The sequence below is a fragment of the Anarrhichthys ocellatus genome, unplaced genomic scaffold (genome assembly GCF_004355925.1).
Source record: "Anarrhichthys ocellatus isolate YVR2014 unplaced genomic scaffold, GSC_Weel_1.0 scaffold4, whole genome shotgun sequence".
Lineage (NCBI taxonomy): Eukaryota > Metazoa > Chordata > Actinopteri > Perciformes > Anarhichadidae > Anarrhichthys > Anarrhichthys ocellatus.
In genome coordinates this window covers 7,891,367-7,912,447 of record NW_022280034.1, presented here as the reverse complement: position 1 = coordinate 7,912,447, position 21,081 = coordinate 7,891,367, and the positions used below count along the sequence as shown (strand labels likewise).

At 40.8% G+C, this 21,081-nt stretch overlaps 1 protein-coding gene across 2 annotated transcripts; it reads left to right on the top strand.

The window, feature by feature from the left end:
- Positions 1 to 1,335: 1,335 nt before the first annotated feature.
- Positions 1,336 to 17,573, top strand: itgb3b (integrin beta 3b). 2 transcript variants are annotated; one of them, XM_031844132.1, is made up of 15 exons: positions 1,336 to 1,476; positions 2,032 to 2,117; positions 2,897 to 3,083; positions 3,239 to 3,491; positions 4,777 to 4,939; positions 5,081 to 5,242; positions 5,401 to 5,496; positions 6,188 to 6,277; positions 6,811 to 6,945; positions 7,963 to 8,407; positions 11,702 to 11,924; positions 12,014 to 12,114; positions 12,317 to 12,436; positions 15,653 to 15,819; positions 16,551 to 17,573. In XM_031844132.1, the coding sequence occupies exons 1-15, from the start codon at positions 1,404 to 1,406 to the stop codon at positions 16,617 to 16,619; spliced, it is 2,370 nt and encodes a 789-aa protein (XP_031699992.1). In that variant the 5' UTR covers positions 1,336 to 1,403; the 3' UTR covers positions 16,620 to 17,573. The 2 variants fall into 2 exon arrangements, with proteins under 2 accessions (XP_031699992.1, XP_031699991.1); XM_031844131.1 differs by having other exon boundaries at positions 2,885 to 3,083.
- Positions 17,574 to 21,081: the final 3,508 nt, after the last annotated feature.

Sequence of the window (21,081 nt, the reverse complement as noted above, 5' to 3'; positions counted from 1 at the left end):
GTATAAACCTATAGAATCACATATGTGTGTTGTCCAGTCATTGTGAATCATACTAATATTAATTCTAAGTTAGCTTGTACGGTACATAACCACAAGTTTGCACCTTGGTTGAAGGGGGCAGCATGTCACCATAATTGATGTGTGTATAAATCAGATCTGCCTTTCTTCCCAAATGCAAAGGAAAACGAAGAGGGGAAGTAAAGAGGCAAGGAAGTCAATAAAGAGAAGACGTAATTATTAAAATGTGAATTAAAAAAATGTAGCCGATAGAAAAATGTGTGATGACCACTCTGATTACCTTAAATTGGCTTCAGGCAGTATTCTTGCCAATTGAAAAGCTTTATTTTGAATCAACGTAGCAGAGCCATTTAAAGCCTGTGAAATAAGAGAAATTCTGTCAGTATTTTGCCAAAAGACACTCTTTGCCTGGAAAAAGTGGGAAAGCACCCATTTTTAATGAAATAAACCTTAGTTGTTCTCTTGAAACATTTAAATATTAGGCTATTATCTGTCCATGTTTCATTTTCCAACACATTTATTGAGTAATTAATCAGCATTGATAAAATAAAAAGGCATTTTATATCTAGTACACGCTGCAGCTTAAGTGTTCAGACTCGTCTTCACAGCTAGTGTCCACTAGTGGGCAGTGTATACTAATGCAAAACTCGAATAGACTTGATTACGGATCATGCTTTCTTTATATTAAGCCCATTGTTTATTTGCACAGCACAATAAAGCCTACACTTCTTAATTCAGAGGTTCAGACAATAAAACCTATATTTATTCACTGACAAATACACTTGTATTCACTACTAATTGCATGGCAACAAATTGACATGTGTTGGTGTACTATAAGTCTATTAGCATCATTACAGTACATTGTTCCACTTTTACCATGAAGCGACTTCTCAACTATAGTGGCCTATAATTAAAAAAAAACAGTGGGGTCTGTTTTAAAAAACCTGTTGGTTGTTGTTCTTATTGCCCAAAGGAAATAAAAAATTCAAGGGATTTTTTTTTTTTTCGTATTGCGGACATTAAGGACTTAAAATGAAGCTATTATAATGTTATATTTCTTTATTACTGTATATATAACTTTTAAACATATACCAGAGTGCACAACAACATGCCAGCTGGTCTGACACATGTTTGATGCTCAGACCCTCCACCAAAATACAACCTCTAACTCACAGCTTTTTGGATGCTGCGCTTTTCCCGCCCACTACACTTATTAGCATGATAATGAGAGCTGTGGATGCGGGAGTAGAGGAGGGGTGGCGTTAAGACATGTTACTCTATTTGGAGTTGTGTCGATTGCAGATGAAGAAAGTTTTTTCTTGTGTTCTTGTACTTCCACCGCAGCTCGTTGGCAGGCTCCGTCCTCACAGAGAGCGCGCACCAGGATGGGTGCTCTCCCGGCGCGAGGGATATTCTGGATGTGTGTTTTGATGTTAAGTGGAATAACAGGAGTGTGCGGTGAGTTCTCATTTTGGGTTCTGCTGTTGTTGTTTTCATGTTGTTGTTTTTTGCACGTCTAGCCAAGAATATGTTGTAGAGGAAGACCCATGAGACAAGTTTTCAACTCTACTGAGACTCAACTTGTTTCTACCGGTACAGAATATGCATGTCCTAGTAACATCTCCACTTTAAGGTGTCAGGACTTTCTACATTTGAGGATTAATTTGGCTTGTTATGACACTGAGGGAATGGACAAAGACGCATCATATGTGTAGAATGAATTATTTGAACACCCGAAAACTTCTCAGATGGGTTTTATTGGACCAAAATGTTATTAAATGGAGGTTTAAGATTTCATTTTCTTCAACAAACTCTGTATGTTTGTCTTGTTCTCTCTGGCCTTCATGTTTTTACTGAGACATAAACCTAAACGTACTTTGCCACATCCAAAAGTCAACCTTTTTATAGAATTATTCACAACTAAGTACAACAGGTAACCCCCATATATGGCGAACATTATCATTGAAGAATTGCTGTACATTTTGGAAAACCTAACCCAGCTTTTGGTTACAGGTTCAATCGTCTGCACCTCCAGAGGGGCCAGCACATGCAAGCAATGTCTGGCTGTGCACCCCAGCTGTGCGTGGTGCTTCCAGGAGGTGGGTTTCTTTTTTCCACTTCATTTCTTTCAAGCAATGAGCCTTCTGCCAGCCGGGCTGGTGCAGGGTGGTACAGACCTCCTCATAGGCCACGTAATCTGGTTGAGAAGATTTTAACTGAGAACATCAAATAGGTTCAGGTGAAAACAAATGTCTCTTTAAAGTCAAATCTACCCTGTACAACTTTGGTTTATCTATAATCTGTTTGGGGTTTTTATTTGATTCCTGGCACATAAGACAAAATGACTGAACTTGTGTGACTGCATGTGGATATAGTCATATGTTCTGGTTTAAACTAATGAGTGCAATGATTTCATATCGGAAAACTTGGAGTCAACATACTCAACCTACTCAAAGTTTTCCCAAAGTGACTTCGGCCTGAGTATACTCTGGTTTATTGCTGAGACTTCTTTATATTCAGAATCACTGGCTGAACTATCAGACTGTGTTCAGATAGGATGGGCATTTTAATGTCATGTGGAATTTGCCTTTTAATCCAGAGTTTGTTGGAGAGATGTTGGAGTGCTTCTTCACTCCAGGAGATTTGTTTCATAGACACATATTGTTGGGCTTTTTCAGGACTGGCCCATTACAGTTTAAATTAATCCAATATGCCCATTTTCTCTTAACAGCTTCATTACAGATGAGAATTCCTTAAATAAATGACTATTTGATTCCATTCCTAACACATTAAAACGCTTCCAAAGCAACGAGCAGGTTGCTGAAAACGGCTTTTCTGTATAATATGTAAATGGCTCTTCTGCCAGGACTTTGGCCAGGGAGTTGCCAGTTCCTCCCGCTGTGATCTGAAGAGTAACCTAGTGGCAGCGGGCTGTGGAGCTCTGGAGTCTCCGACCAGCAAATTGCAGGTGATTGAGGACCGGCCCCTCAGCAAGAAGGCAGCGGGGGCCACGCAAGACGTCACCCAGATAAAGCCCCAGAAACTGCACATCACCCTCAGGCCAGGTAGGGTTTACCATCTTGTCAGTTTGTGGGTTTTGTGTCTGACATACTGAAGCAGAGATTTAGAAGGGAGTTACATACAGAATTTACAATAGAAGTTACAAGTAACATCACGCATATCTGTTTAAAAAATGGTGTTTCTGTATCCCACTTCCAAGATGATGCCAAGCGCTTCACAGTGAAGGTGCGTCAGGTGGAGGACTACCCTGTGGATCTCTACTACCTCATGGATCTCTCCTACTCTATGAACGATGATCTCTTCCGCCTGAGGACGCTGGGCAAAGGCCTGGCCGAGGCCATGAACCGCACCACCAGCAACCTCCGCATGGGCTTTGGGGCTTTTGTGGACAAGCCGATCTCGCCTTACATGTACATCTCCCCCAAAGAGGCTGTCAAGAACCCCTGCTACAGGTAAAAGACACGTTTTTCAAGAGCTTCATGTGTTATTAAACCAGCTTGGACAAAATAGCGGGCCTCCTTAACCTGTTTCCTTGTCTGTATATACTGTAAGTACCTAAACTGAATCCAGATCTCTTTGTAATGGAACGTTTATTTTAGTGGCTAACAATGTGTTACCTTCTTAATAGGTACCTACTGGTGCTGATTTCAGCGGTTGTTTATGCCTCCATGTGGGAGTAGCTTCATTATGCAGATGACGTCATTTTTGTTCGGACACCTTTAAACACCGCGTTGCAAACAGACTCAGAGTCAGCACTTGTTAAAGGCTTACAGTGGCTCCCTAGTGCTCGGTCAGCTCCTCTGAATCAACCGCGGGTGATCTGCTCCCCGGAGGTTGATTTGGTGGTTTACGGTCTCTTGGGGTCATTTACTCAAAGACTTTACACAGTCTGCTGAGCTCCAGCCTCCAGGAATGTTTGGATAAAAGATAAGACAAGTGGAGAATTAAATACAGAGAGAGAGGGGTCCACTTTTTGACCAAATGCACATTTTTGGGAAACCAACATCTGTTCAGAACAGAAACATTTACTGATGAACAGGAGAATTTACTTTAAAGTCTGTAGAGATGGCAACGTTGGTCTGCGGGTCAGTCCATAACTTTGGTCCAGACTGAAATAGCTTAACAACTATTTGGATGGATTGAAATTTTGTACAGACATTCATGGTCCCTAGGGGATAACCCTTAACAACTTTGGTGATCTTCTGACATTTCTTCTGGCGCTGTCATGAAGTCGACATTTGATGTTTTGAGTAAAATGTAAATATTGAATATCTGTGAGCTGTACTTTGAGTTAAGTGCTAATATGCTAATAATACGTAGAGCATCAAAGAGCTTCGAACATGGCTGCAGACTCTTAAGTCTTGTTCTTAAAGGTCATATCAGGAAGATTGACCAAGTGAAAAACTGTAAAATAAAGAGCTGTCATGTTAAGATGTCACCATGTAACTTACAAATATGACACAAAAAAATTCTACAAAATTAAATTGGAAAATTAAACTTATTTATGTAGCTTAAATTTAAATATTTATTTTTAAGCATATAAATCCAATTAACCTGATTGTTTGATTTAACAGCTGATCCCTCAACAAAGTATATTATCAGTAATTAGACAGCTCTTGATCCTTTGTAGAGGTCACATTTTTTACAATGGTATATATAAACAGACATTCAGATGAATGAACAAGCTGCCAGCAGCTCGGCTCAACCCTGATCGCTGGATCTCTGTTTCATTGACAGCATTAACACCACCTGCCTGCCTCAGTTTGGCTACAAACACGTTCTGTCCCTGACGGAGGAAGTGGGCCGCTTCACAGAGGAAGTGAAGAAGCAGATGGTGTCCAGGAACCGAGATGCCCCGGAGGGAGGCTTTGATGCCATCATCCAGGCTGCTGTGTGCAAGGTGGAGAGACTCACTCACTTTCTCACACACATAACTCTGATTTTGTTTTAAAAATTAAAAAATGTAATCCCTCATCCAAAAGTTGAATTAAATAGTTTGAGCTTCCTTCCTTTTGCTGTTTCGTTGCTTGATGGGAGCTAGGAGGAGATCGGCTGGCGTCCCGGTGCATCCCACCTTCTGATCTTCACCTCGGACGCTAAGACTCACGTGGCTCTGGATGGTCGTCTGGCTGGAATCGTGCAGCCCAACGACGGGCAGTGCCACCTCAACTCTGACAATATGTACAGCATGTCTACCACCATGGTTAGTGTGTACTGTAAGTGTGTGTTTGGTGCACAGACAGTATGATAGAGAATCAGAGCCAATGGGACCCTTTGTTTGAATAAGTAAAGGATTAAAAGGAACATTTCAGTGTTTATGTGTGCAAGAGCTAACCACACCGTCCGGGTTTGGCCCCACAGGATTACCCATCTTTAGCTCTGATCACAGAGAAGATGTCGGAGAACAACATCAATCTCATCTTTGCTGTCACCAACCCTGTGGTTCCTCTGTACCAGGTCAGAGCATGTCCAGCATTTTACTCATCAAAAATGTAAACTAAGCAAATGTTTTTAAACTGAAACTGAGAGGATGGCATCCCCCACTCGGTAATCATCTCATCTTGAACATACTGTAGTTTAAGTCCTCCAAACGTCACTGGTTTTAAACTGAGATTCTTGGATCCTGCATGAATGGAAACTCAAAATGAATCACTATAATACGCTGTTCAGACACGGCAAAGTTACAAACTCAGTTTTTCCCAAATTGGAAACACCATTACACCTAGTGAGAATTAGAGGAAATAAATTCATAAATATAGTCATTGTTCATAAAGGATAACAAATTCAAGAACTTTGGCTATGGCATGAGTTAGGGTGTGACACACTTTCTTTTAGGGCGTTTGCTTTCAACGGTAAATGTTTGGGACAACTCTCACAACTATCTCATACCATGAAACCAATGCAACCAGTGTGACATAATGGACGAGTAACTTCTGCACGCATCCCTGTTTGTACTTTCTGCCTGCTGTGCTTTTGAACTGGGCAACAAAGAAAAAACTGGGAAAAATGTTGACATTTTCCCACAAAGAGGCTTCTATCTACGTACGTATTTGTAACTGATGAAACATCAATTATTGTTAATGGTTTATTTCCCTGACTGTGTAGAATGGCAACAGTCTGACAGTCTGTTTGTCTTTCTGTCTTACAGAACTACAGTGAGCTGATTCCTGGCACCACAGTAGGAACACTGTCCAACGACTCGGGCAATGTTATCCAGCTCATACTGAAGGCCTACGCTGTAAGTCACACACACACACACACACACACACACACACACACACACACACACACACACACACTTTAGACTAGACAGTGTTTCATGCGATGACATGTGTTTGCTGACACAAACCCACAGTGTCTGAGTCATACATGTAGTCGGGCCAAAGTCTAAGAAGGTGTGAAGCTGACCAAATATGGGAGACTCCTGGCTGTGTTTCATTGTTTATGTTTTATTTGGGTTTATTATGCAAAGAATAAGTTTATTAATGAAAATGTATTTTAGGTTCAATCCTGGCTGTAACTTTGATGTGTGTACAGATGTACATACAAACACGTAAATGCACTTCTACCCAAATTAATGTATAGGCTTACTATGAGAGCAGGAGATTAAGTGATGTGCACACAGATGAGGAGAGAGAAATTATTTGAATTGGCTCGTTAAAAAGAAGTATTAAGACCTAACATTCGTTTATGGCCTCGAGACGCAAACCTATATACTCATCCTTCCATGTGTATGTGTTTCCCGCTGTTTTCCTTCATCGGTGTTGCCAGAAAATCCGTTCCAAGGTGGAGCTGGAGCTTCAAGGTGTCCCGGAGGAGCTGTCCCTGTCCTTCAACGCCACCTGTCTGAATGGAGAGCTCATCCCTGGCTTCAAATCCTGCTCAGGGCTCAAGATAGGAGACACGGTCAGTCCATGTCCCGTCACATTTTTTGGCGTGTAACTCCTTTAAAGTGAGGTAATGTGTACTTTAGACAAAATGGTTTGCACAATGAAATAAGTGTAATAATGGCATCCCCTTGAGCAGATGCAATGCTTGTTTTAAGAAAATTAGTTTTAAGGATGCAATAGACTGGATGGGTCTGCACAGTATGATAACGGTATTATCGATTCTCATACAAACTTTTTCACCCCCATCCAACATGTCCTATCTATAGTAGACATACTCATGTCTTGATTTCAAAAATAACATTAGTTAGTTCCATATACTATTTTTCACCTTCTTTATTTGCCTCTTTCCATTTCCCTTCTGGCTGAGATCGACACGTCTTTAAAGTAGGATTTTCCCTATTTCCTTATGATGTCAAAGCAGATGATGGAAAAAGTGTATCAGCATTGTCTCTGAGCTTGTCTTCCTTAAATTATTTTTCTTCTTTTGCCAACTCTGCCTAGAGAGTTCTCCTCGTTCCCTTTTTTGTTTTTTGCATTTCTTCTTTATCACAGCTTCTTTGGCTATAGTCCTTGTTCTCTCTTCACTCCAGGTGACGATTTTTTGGCCTCCACACATGTCTTTCTCTCTGCCTCAGCCCCTCTTATTTTTGCCATATATGGCTGTCTCTCCAGATGTAGTAACTGCCTACTTTTGGACATTTACCAGATTTGGATGCGGCGCTCTATGAACAATTACTTTGACGAAATACATATGGAGGCATTCCCTGTGTCAGGTCTTTGTGCTGTTTTCACCGACAATGATTAGACAATGCTCACAATTTGAGCGGCTATTAAATGAATAATAATTGAACCCTTAAAGTGCTGTTACATTGCATATAATCCACTATAAAGCATGATTGGTTTTACAAAACGTGGTTGCAGAATCTTGATGAAAAACCTAAAAAAAATAGACAGGGCTCTAAACATGTTTGAACCCAATACTTTTCTCACCCAAAATGTACTAAGTTACAACTCACTCCGTCCTCTCATCCAGGTCTCTTTCAGCGTGGAGGCCAGAGCTCGAGGTTGCCCTAAACAGAAGAAGAAAACCTTCATCATTAAGCCGGTGGGCTTCAAGGATTCCCTCTCCATCAACGTCAACTTTGAGTGCGACTGCAAGTGCCAGACCAAGGCCGAGCCCAATAGCCCCAAATGTAATCACGGCAACGGCACCTACGAGTGTGGCATCTGCCTCTGCGACCCGGGTCGCTTAGGGCCCCACTGCGAGTGTGCAGAAGGTGACTACAACCCCACGGAGCAGGACCGCTGCAGCGGACCCGCGGGCTCTGGAGGACCTCAGTCTGCCATCTGCAGCGGCCGTGGTGACTGTGTGTGCGGCCAGTGTGTGTGTCACAGCAGTGACTTTGGAAAAGTCTGGGGAAAGCTGTGTGAGTGTGATGACTTCAACTGCCTGCGCTACAAGGGGGAACTGTGCTCAGGTGAGATCTTATGAGCTTCTTTTATAATTAACTGGCCTGAGCATCTTAAGTGGAATGATAGGGCTGAAACAATAAGATGATTAGACAGGTGACAGAAACTGAATTGACAACTAGGGCTGTAACTAATAATCATTTTTCATCAATGATCAATTGGACGTTTTTGATTAATTCATTGTATTGTCTATAAAATGTAAAGAAAATTGTGAAAATTGCCATTACAATCAAGGGTCCAAGCTGACATGTTCAACCAACAGTCTAAAACTCAAAGATGTTTCTGCTTTTCTCTGTCTTCTATCATTGTATAGAACATGTTTGTGCTGTGGAATGTTGGTTGGACTGAAAAAGGAAATGCAAAACACAACTTTAAGAAGAAGCAATTTTTGATGGGAATTATCTGATCCAAAACGTGTCATGACATGTTCTTTTCAAAGGAAAAGTGCAACATTCTGGAAAATGTGCTTATTCATATTACGAGTTTGATAAAATAAGATTGATACAACTCTCCAATCGGACAGTCAAACAGGCTGGAGCCAGCGGCCGATTAGCTTAGCTTAGCATTATGACTGTAAACAGACTAAAGCCTATAACACCTCTAAAACACATTATATCTTGTTTATTTAATCCGCACAAAAAGAACCAATGTAAAAAAAATACACTTTTTTGATGGGAGGTTATATGCTGGACTATCGTTTTGACCAGGTGTGGTGACTTATTGGTGTCTCCCCATTAAATTAAGCTAAGCTAAGTAAGCTAACCTGCTCCTTGGTGTATATTCATACAGCTCTTTTGCAAGAAAGCCAATAAGCGTATTTCCCAAAATGTTAAACTATTCCTTTAACAGTATTTTTACATCGCACACGACGCAATCTGGGTACAAATGTGGCGGAGGTTAAAATGGTCCACTGACATTCATGAACATTGTGTGTCTCTGTAGTGGAGTTTCAGAGAATGTGTGCACCTCGGGGTAGGCAGTCACTCTTCACCACACTGACTTGCCACCCACCTCATCTAGTAAGAATTACATACAATAACAACTCTCCCCTCTGCCCGGGACATGCGCTCCATTCACAATAAACACATGGTGTGGTGTGTGCACCGTGTGTGAGTGTAAGCTCAGGTTGTATGTTTGTGTCAGCCAGGCAGAGCTTTAGTGTGCGTTTGACTGGATTCATGCACAAAAGAAATATTTTTTAAGTTTAACGGTAGCTCTCTCCGGTCAGAGGGGTCTCTCACTATTCTGAAAGTTTCTCTGTCGCGGTTGAGCTTTTTCAAACAGTGGGACTCAGTTTGTGTTTGGTAATTGTTAAGAGCTTTAACTCATGGCCTCATGACCCTCCTTGCATTTTAAAAGACACTGTATATCATCAAGTCATAACACATAATGTTACCCTGAGGATAAATATACTTATTCACTTTCATATAGGGAGTTAGATAAGAAGATCCACTCACCTGTCATAAGAGTGGTATCAATCTTCTTATCTCTGTACATATTTTTCATTTAAAGGTCAGTAATATTCTCTTATCTGTACAGTAAATATGAATAGCTATTGTTCGCTGCCGGTTAGCTGTTTCCCCGTTTAGCGTCTTTATGATAAGATAAGCTAACTGGCTGCTTTCTTGCAGGTCGCTTCATCTTTAAACCCGGTATCGGTCTTCTCATCTTACTCTCAAAAAGGAACAGAATAAGTGTACTTCTCTAAATGTCAAACTACTATTGTAAAGATGGCAGGATTTGAGTGTCGGAGGAAGACGGGAGACACAAAGAACAGCAAGAAAAGGACAAAAGGAATTGGGATCAGGCAGTCAAAATGAACAGGCCTCTCTCTCATTGAGGCAATGACTCTTATTGATATGTAAAATACATGAGCTGGCATTGATATATTACTCAGGGGATATTTGATATTTGTTAATTGCAGAAGTGTTGGCCCATACTGCCTTGATTCATCACATCATCAGATCTCATATGTCACTCAAACCTCCCCCCCTCTGCTGCTCTCACACAGAAATGCTTTTTTGTATTCCCCAAAGCCCCTGGATTAACATGAAAATACCTTTCTGCTTACTCATTGGTGGTGGTGTAATAGGGCTAAAAATAAACCCATGTTTGGTCAGAAAAGGGCCAAGTGAGAGAGAACTGGAAACGTTCTGTGTGTAAAACATGGTCTGCTTTTGTCATGAAATACTGTTTTTCAGTGCGAGGACCACGGTCCGTGTTCTTCCCCCACAGAATGGTCTAATTAAAAGCCAGCGGTCCTGTGGTCAAGTGGTGATGGCAGTTTGCTCATGGATCGTCCTTTATTCAGTCAGACTGTTCCAAGTGGCTTCTTGTCTCATTGCTTATCTGCGCTTTGTTTTGCAGTGATAGGCCACAATGTTTTCTGCGTTGTCACTCTCTTGCATGCACACATCACACATACAAGGAAAAACAACAAACCAATGCACACAAATACACTCACACACACTGAATCATGCATCCAAATGCCTCCCAGACACCACAGACACACAATGAAATGGGTTTTAGGACTCTAACAGCTGTAGAAACATGACTTATCGCTTCTGCTTTCCAGTGGTTGGAATCAAAATTCAAGAGGACTAGAATTATAGAGCTACGAAATGTCTTAGCGGGACATATGACTAATTTTGTAATTGAAAAAAATTGGTTGTTGAATTAAAGGTTTAAAGGCAAAGCAAAGCTAGATATTGCTCAAGATAGAGAGGAACCATGTCATTTCTCAAATAAAGTTAAAACAGGTCATTGCAACAGGAAAATACAGATACGTATGACACAGGCTTGTGGTATATTCACTCATAAGCCTTTAACAAGTCACGGCCAGGCATTGCAAACTCATAATGACCAGCCAATTATTGTTCAAACCCACAACACTTCTAGTGGAGTTCCCAAAATTCCCCTGTGTGTCAGGCTGAATTTTAGAGAAATATGTATCAAATAGTGCATACATTTCTATTTAATGGAATAACGAAGCCATAGACACATGAAACTCATATTAGCCGATCAAACGTAGGTTGTTTAGAACAAATCATGCACAACAACTGAAATTACAATCATGTCAAGCCCCAAGCACTCCAGCCCTTTTCCTCCCTCTTTCCCAACTCCAACCACACCCTGGTTTTCACACAGAATTTCACTTGGTCACATTATCCTCTTCTCCTTCATTGTTTATTTACTTCCTATTTCGCTGTTTTACTTCATATGCCACCCTTTGCTGTGTGGAAATGGAAATCAAACCAGTAAACAATGTTACAGTAGCTTTTCTATCCTTTCCTCCCTCCTAGGCCACGGTGTCTGTAACTGTGGCTTTTGCCAGTGTGACCCAGACTGGCAGGGTGAGAACTGCAACTGCTCCAGACGCACTGACACCTGCATGTCCAACCTGGGCTTGTTGTGCAGCGGTAGGGGCCAGTGTGTGTGCGGGGCCTGTGAGTGCACCCAGCCCGGGGCCTACGGAGCCACATGTGACAAGTGCCCCACCTGCCAGGACGCCTGCACCATGAAGAAGTGAGTCTGAACACATAGTTATAACGTTCGGTGTCTAGAAAGCTGTTTGGAATGAGCTGATGGACTGATGTATATGTTTCTTCTAAAAGGGAGTGTGTGGAGTGTAAACACTTCAAGAGGGGCAAGCTGTTTGACGACAACACCTGCTCTCGAATCTGCAAGGATGAGATTGTGCTTGTGGATGAAATAGGTGAGAAAAACAACACACTTAATGTTGCTAAAAATGCCTTTTGATTGATTATGTCAATGAAAAATGTTCCAAAGTGAGCTTATAAAGTTTAAGTTTCTTTGTAGACAAAACTCAGATTACACCTTTCAAATACAACCAAAAACATCTGTGTTACGCTGCTTTTGAAGATTTTGTCATGACTAATATTACATTTTTCATTCAGTGCTCCATGATACAAATGCTGTGAACTGCACTTACAAAGATGAGGATGATTGCGTGGAGCATTTCCAGTATTATGAGGACGCCAATGGCAAGTCCATCTTGTTTGTCGTCAAAGAGCCCGGTAAGAGAGGACCTCACCTAACAAGCACCTATTTTAAGCGCTAATCAATATTTTTGCTTTTATAATTTATAATTTTTCATAACCAAATGGCATACAGACAAAGTTGCAACTAGCTGGTGAGCTCAGTGGATCATTTAGCAGCTGCAGTGAGGAGACAAATATTTGCCCTCAGGAGATGTTGAGGACCAAACCCAGAGCTTTTTGCCTGGTGACGAACACCACTCCAAAAGAATGCTAATGCGGCTCAGTGTCTGCTGGATGTGTAATTGGGCAATTGTTTGTTAGCTGTAACAATTTTATGCAAAGCTTATTTGTCGATGTTGTGTTTACAGGTTGTTCCACTGCCCCGTGGCCAAAAATAATCTATCAATACTGCTCCGAGGACAGTAACTTATTAATACGGTTGAGTTTATATGTGGAAATAGATGAAGGTAGTCACAATGACATAGACAGTAAATCCCAGTGCTGGACAGGTAAAATCTACAACCACAAATGCAACACCAGCCAAACAAGCAAACTTCCTTGCTTTGTGGAATCAGTGTTTCAAGTTGTCACTTCCCCGCTGCCTGCCCTTCATCTGCTTGTTAAGTGGCCAAATAGAAAGAGCGTGGGGCGGTAAAACAGCCTTTAATGGCCACCAGTGCCCGCAGAGAAAGTCTGCCCCTGGGTCTGCCTTTAATGAATGTGTGTGTTTAATTTAGGCGCAACTGGATAGCAGAGAAGTACACCAAAATTTGCCTTGAACACAGTGCACCCCGCTGTGTCAAAGAGGGTCGTAAACAGCTGCCCAGCTCCTCTTGGAAGCCGCTGACTCTACATATCCTCCAGAGGAAATCATGAGAGGGAGAGAGAGGAGACTAAGGAAGCAAAAGAAACGGATAAAGAACATTCTTAAAAGGAAACATGAAGTTGTGTAACAAAGGAGAAGAAGAAGAGAAAAGGGGAAGATGGGAAACAGACACCCTTCAAAGTTGAATAAGCCTTTTTTTAAATTTAGAAGTTATTAATAATGTTGAAGAAATAATATTGTAGCACCAATCTGACTTGATTTACATATGTAAATAATGTTGGCGGCTTTAGGGATCAAAAGGGTCAGTTGAAGAGCAGGAAATAGAGGAATGAGGAGTAAAGCTTTGATGTCAGCTGTAAAAGTTCACCTTGGTTGCCCCACTAGTTACCCAACACTATTATGCACATACGTGTGTACTACAGGGATCACACACACAGATGTGCTTAGATATTCAGACAAACATGCAGTCTGGCAAACAAACAAGTATGCTTACATTTTGACCAGATGTAACTGGTGACTAGAAGTAAAAAGACATTTTTTTAAACAATGAAGAAACTGAATTGCTTTCATGTGAACACAAATATTTATTAATAACTGTGCAACATTCAAAATGAAAGCAGCTATAATTAATATTTCGATATTGACAATGGATCAAAAGACTATTTGTATGTGAAAAAGAATTATCACAGAGTTTAATTGCAACTGTCAGCACGTTGTTTGGGTTTCCCGACCCACAACTTAAAGTCCCAGTGAAATGGAAGCTGGAGCGTCTTTAGCCTCGGTATTGTGACATATTCCACAATGAAGGGGAATATTTCAGCAGTTACAAGAAGGATTTGAATCAAATCCTTTGCATTTGATTGGACTACTAAAATGTTGGTGTATAGTGCGATACGGAGCTGCAAAGCTGCCGTGTGGCTCCACACACACCTCCCCTGGCGCTAAAAGTTGCAGATTGATGATTTTATTGGTTGAAACTGGTTGGTAGCAGCTTACACTTCATATTTTGTTTCACAGGAAGAAAAGATGATTGGATTTAGGTGGTTTTTTTCGGCATATATTGGAGCACAATATGACCGAGGGCATTTCTCTTTTCATCTCATCGGGTGCCCAGATAGAAGACTCCAAATGAATCCAAACGGCAACTTGTTGCTAACAAGTTTTAGATATCAATTTATATGCCAGCTTGGTTCTGCTGCCCCCAAGTGGCCAAAGTAATTACAGTCCAGACATTTTTAAGTTTAGAAAAAAAATGTATAAAGATCTTAATGCTCTGCTAATCTGGTTCATCAGGACTGTGTGGGTGTGGTTTGATCCAAATTGATTGACACTGGACTCACAACATCAGCAAACATATTTTGACCTAACTTCTAATAAGTGAACAAAAATGTGGGACAACTGAGTCCTGCCCACTTCAAACCAGTAAGAAGAGCACAGACAAAACATCTGAAATAATCCAAATCACTGATAATACGATGCTGACTGAGAAAATACGTTTTCAGGGCCTTTAAAAGACATATTGTAATTATGATCTTCATTCTCCTATAGCCTCACAAATCCAGCTTTAATGTCCCCATCCAAGTTTTTGCAACATGGTTAAAGTTTAAAAAACATCCCTCGAAAATTAATTAAACCTGGAAACTAGGGGCCAAACCAATCAGAGTAACTAATGAGAGTGTTTAGATGATGATGTGGCTTGTTTCCTCTTAAAAAAATCAATTTAAACTAGATGTTGGAGACATAAAACGAAAAAGGATTCAGCAGTGCATCGCCCATTACTCCACTAGGTTTATTCAGAAAAATGTTGGGTGATTAATGGGAGAAAGTTTTCCCGGAACAGCTAATGATGGGAAAAATGACGAAGGAGGGCACAACAATTAATGTCTCATTTCAGTCTGGTGTAGGAAGACTTCATGCTGTCAGTCAGCTATTGTACCGCCTTCTTGAAACTGCAAATCAAACTCCTATTGAGTTTTGCCAGACCACAACGAGGGACGGGAGATTTGTGGCCTGGCTGTGTGAGGTTGCTATTTTCCACTTCAGCCCATCCTCTTCTATGCTCTTTGGTATTTAAAATCCCCATTGCCTCCATCACCACTGTTTTGCTTCCCCTATTCTCTGGCTTCACTTGCAGATCTGATAACCTTAAGAAAGCCTGTTATTTGTGCTAGAGGAAACCACATCTCCGGCTTTTATTCCATACACCTACCAGCTTGACATGTGGCAATATGTCAATATGTCTAGTCTCAGAAATTCAAAAGCAAACCTTTGAATCTGAAAATGAATGGCATTCAGAGGAGTAATCCTCTGAAAATCTAATCCATGTGGAAACAGGAAGGAAACAGCCTTATGAAATCAGACTTCTGCCTGTCTCCTGGCTTATCTGCACTTTACTCATTCATTTATCTCTTCTTTCTTCCAACCAGACTGCCCCAAGGGTCCAGACATTTTAGTTTTGCTCCTGTCGGTGGCAGGAGCCATCTTGTTTCTTGGCTTGGCGGCTCTGCTTATCTGGAAACTTCTGGTCACCATCCACGACAGACGGGAGTTCGCCAAATTTGAGGAAGAACGGGCTCGTGCCAAGTGGGACACGGTCAGTGAATTTAGCATGAGGCTAGTAAATGCTCTGATGTGCTTTTTGCTTAACACTAATAGAAATCAAGGTCCAGTCTATGTTCATTTCAAGTTAAATTTAAAAATATTGCACTGGGATTTTGAGTTTGAGGCAAAAAAAAAAACCCTCCTTGGACTCATTTATAAAACATGGCATGGCATCTTCATATACACTCACACACACACACACACAATCATCTATTTTTCCTCACACGCGCACACACTGACACACAAAAGGCCACACACAGTCTCTCACGCTAGTTTTCTGGAGATGCTTTTTTTTATTATTTTGTGGCATGCTGTTTCTCCCAGCAGAACAAAAGACTGCCAGCGGAAGGGCTGGTTTTAACTTAGCTAACGCTAATAAGCCTTTACCGGTAACAGGCCTCTTTGTGGCCTCAAAAACACCCAAAACCCCTAGACCTGAAACCAAAGAAGCACAGGATTTTTAAGATGCTCACTGAGTAGCGGAATTTAAATCTTAAATCACACATTCACATTTTTATGTGTCTAGAATGGTGGCATGTTTCGGAGTTGCTATTTTTTAATTTTCTTTTCTTTTATGCAATTCCCTAAAGGGACCTTTGAAGTGACTTTTTTGGATTTTCCTAGAATCCCGAACCACAACAAGAAAAGCATCTCTAATACATTTTGTGTCCGTGAACTCACCTTAACTTACTGTATGTTTCTTTATGTGTATTTTACTAACAGGGACACAATCCTCTCTACAAAGGAGCCACATCTACCTTCACAAACATCACATACAGAGGAAAAGACTGATGCTACTGAACTGAACGAGGATGGAGAATAGTAGACTTTTACTGTCCTTTTTGGGAAGGCACCGAATCATGTGCAGGCCTCTACTGTCACAAGACAATAATTAATAATTATTTGTGTTTGTAAATATGTAGAAATGATTCTGAGGACACGTTTTATCAGGGATTTGTCATAAACACCCATTTATACTACACTGATAAATAAGATTTTGTTTTGATTTTGTGTGGTTGACAAATAACTCTTGTGTTGTGCAGGTTTACCCAAATCACACACAAAATATATTTTCATATTTACATATGTACCCCTACCAGCCATGTATATAGTATTATTTTATTTGCCCATATAATTAGATATATATGGAGCCCCCAAAGTCCGGAAAGAATTTTTTTAAATTCTGGATATCCCCCGGACATTGCTGTGGGCAGTTTTATTTTTTATTTTTTGTTAACTTTAACTATTGGCAGCAAAATCTGTAGATCACTCTGAATAACTGGTCCGGAGAAACCACAGCTATCCACATGACCGGATACCACTGAGGCTTAGTGGGAAAATATATTTAAAAAAGTGATGTGGGTGAACTAATCCTTGAAGTCAGTGGAAGAACAAAAGGGCAGATAATGTTACGCAAAACAATCTTCATTTCCTGATCACAATGGAAACGGAATGTCCTGTTTGTGGTACTCAGTGGAAACATAAGATGTCTTTAATTCAGTCAAGTGCCTTGCGGTTTGGAGTAAACTGTTAATTTACTGAAATAAGTGCAGTTTCTTGTGTGGACTCTGAGAAATGAGTGTTTTCTCCCATGTGTTGCCAAAAATGCAAATATGTCATGTTCAAGTTCTTATGAGGTGAACTTTACAAGCACATCAGGTGTCCAGTTTTGAGATGTGAAAGACAATAGCATGGCTAAAGCATATTGAAACATATTAGATTTAAGGACAAAATTTTCTGATTTATAACCAAATTCAATTATTTGAAATTACACATTCCATTACAGGAATTTAGAGACAAATCTAGATCATGATCACTTGCTTAAAATGATTATAGTTAGATCTGTGACTAATAAATTATTGTATTGCTTCACCCCACGACTCACCTGTACTTTTTGTCTGCAATGCTCTGCTTCCATCTCCTGGGCTTTAAATGCAAGTAAAGCTGGCTACTGGTCGTTGTGCAAAGAGAAGATCATCTGCAGTATAAAACATGCAGATCTCAGATGAAATATATCGCATAGGCTACATGGACCAAAGTGGGCTATTTGCAGATTAATTTAATCTATGGGATCCAAGCAGTGCAGACAAAAAGCACACTGACAGTAATGAGGTTGTGCAGAAACCCAGAGACCAGCCAGTATTCCTATACTACCTAGTGGCATGGATGAAACAATTTAGGAAAATGCACTATCTATGCAAAATGTAAGATAGATGGAGTAGGCCTATTATATTCATCCAAATGGGAAATGGCAAAACAAGTACAAAATAATTATGCAACCTTCTTCTACAAGAGTATGTAGCTTAATAATGCTGGACCTAGTTGATAGTGTAGTATACTTTTGTGGTGAAAATTCCAAAACAAATCTGTCAAATCACCACAAATGAGCCTGGAACTCTTTGGGGTCCCTGGGGCCCCGGACAGTTGCCTGTTGGATTACCAGCCTTGCCTATCGTATGCTAGGTTCTGACCTGAACAGTTTACATTATCTGTTAAACAAACGCATGGGAATCATATAAAGCTCTCCCTGGAGCCCTGTGCGGTCTTGCAGCAGGGGTTAATGATCTTTAATTAAAGAATGGACTCTATTATGGTGGCGGAACTTCTCCTCCCGGTGTAAACGTTACATCGCTCTTAAATGATATTAGGAAAAACCGGGTGAAGCCGAAATGTGACAACACTTGCTGCGAGGCTTCAGAGCGTTGACAGCTCCAGGTTTGCCCGTGGAAGGGCAACAAAACGGACAAGGAAACCCCGAGGATCAGGGCCTCCTGTCCGGATGACACTGGCAGGACCCAGCAGCCACACTACTCTCCTTAGCTAGCATTAGCTAAGCTAACAAATGTATTCCCTTGATTCGAAATAACTGCCACGCTAAATGGATAACTTAATTTTGACAACTTTATTTGAGATGTGTGGGAGTTGTTGAGGAGTTTTCTGTCACCGGATGGACGGACAACATCCTCTGTAGGACTGCGAGTGATTGTGAAAACTGCGTGAGGTGCTCCAGGTGCTCCAGGTGAGACTTCTATCGCAGTTAACGTTAGCTTGCTAGTCTAGGTAACCTACCACGTAGCCTTAGCTAGCTGTCATTTAATGCTAGTAACCACTATTATCCTATCCTCGAACAATTGTTTCTTCTACTGTTAAGTGGTTCACAGTAACTTGACAATGTATGGAAGCGTTTCGCTTTTTTTCTTCTTAAAAGGTTCGCCGGATTTTGATCGGCATTATAGCATTCAATGTTAACCAGCTAACGTTAGGTTAGTTAGCGTTAGCCGAGTTAGTCAGCATACTGTCAGTAACAGTAACGAGTTTTCCGTCATCTGTCATGCTGTCAGTTCAGCTGAAACATCAGTTAACTTAAATAAAGTTGAGCCTATGGCTTTGTCATGGAAGTTTATATGAAGCAACACATTTTCTCTAGTTGTCAGACTAATTACCATTTTTTTTTTAAATTTATTATTTAGTTATTGTCGTTTATGTGTCTTCAGATAAAAGTCTCTCAGATTTAAATTAGCAACGTAATGGTGACAGAGGGGAATTATCTCCCTCACCAGTAATGTCCAGAACCAGTGGCTCTCCTCACTCATTCAGTGAATCTATGGTTTGTCATTTTGAATATCCAATATGCATTATATGACAGGTGCACCTGCATCCCAACATGCTGGAAAGAATAGACATTAATGTCCACCATAAACCAGAATCTGTTATCGAATCTTATTAAAGAAAACTTCAACTATAACATTTATTAAATTCTGCTTGATTTCAATGTATTATTTAAAATAAACCTTTCCTGTCAGCTTTCTTACACAGAATGAAATTATGATTTTTTTTTTTGTGCTACTCCCTCTTCTCTTGTGTGACAGTAACCCAACCCAGTTAGTCCAATACATTACATTTGCATTCATTATTTGTGTCTCTCTTTCAAGGCATGATGGAAGGACTTCACAGCCAGGCTTTAGGTCTGGACCCACGCAGGCAGGAACTGCTTGAGGCTCGCTTCACTGGAGTTGGTGTGGCAAAGGTTAGCATCCCTTTAGAGCATAATAGCTGTATGGATTGTTTGTGCAGATGTTACACTTCAGTTGCAATGTATCAGGAGTTGCCTTGAATGTATTTTGTTGTTGAGAAATTTAAACAAGGGTTCCTTGTTGTCCCTGCAGAATTACATTTTGAGATAGAAAAAGAGTAGCTCCCAGTTTTCCTTCAAGCAAACATCCCTCAACCCCACTATACATGTGTGTGGATGCAAACATGAGCAGCCGGTCAGCTCTGTTATGTTAGCTCTGGAAGTCATCTCTATTTCCAGTCTTGATTGATGCTCTGTGTTCAAGAGTTTCCCTCGGTGGAATGATCTTGTCTCCTGAGCAAAAGCTAAAACAAGACGAGCTCTGTCTTGGCTGACATGGGAGCTGGCCAGCAGCTCCTTGTTTCAGTGGAGACCAGTGACACTGAAATGGCAGCGCAGCTAAAGCTCCCAGCGTAGGCTGCGTGCTATGCTGCAACCCTGCTGTTGAACTGGGTATTACTGTGTGTGGGTGTGCGTTTGACAAAATGGCAACCCCTGAGAAAAGCACTCGCTATCATTCCTGCTCCGGCTTACAGTGTGAAATGAATTGTTCGGCCTGCTCGCTGTGGTATTACGAGTGTGAATGATTTAAGGCTGCTAGTATGATGACTACAGTAAATGTTCAAGACATTACAATGAAAATGTGTAGTGTACAGTATATTATAGGAGAAAAACTTTGAACATTTCTTGCTGTATTTGTGACCTTGAGCAGCAGAATGACAGCTGGCCTTTTAAAAGCATTATCTTCCTGCACCAATTAGCCTGCTGTTTGTTATTCGTCTCTTCAGGCTGTGCAGCTGGCCTTTAGTGGGATGATGACACCAACTCATTTTACCAAGAGGATGTGAATACAGGATTAGTAGATTCAAAATGTGATGCATGTGTATTATACGCTCGTAGCTGAGCGTCTTCGCTATAAGTGTTCGATGCATGTGCTGAAATTCCGACAAAAATAAGATGCAAGGAGTGGAAAAATAACGGAAGTAACTTGTATCACAATTGTAAACTCCATCCCTCTTTGGTGTACATGAGTACTTCATCCACATTTTTGTATAGAACAGCATTTTCCATTATGCTCGATATTGTCATGTAAATAGCTTATATGTCTAATTTCTACTCACAAGGATCTACGTACCAGAGTAGCGCATGACTAATCAAGCAGGTCTAATGTGTGTGTGTGTG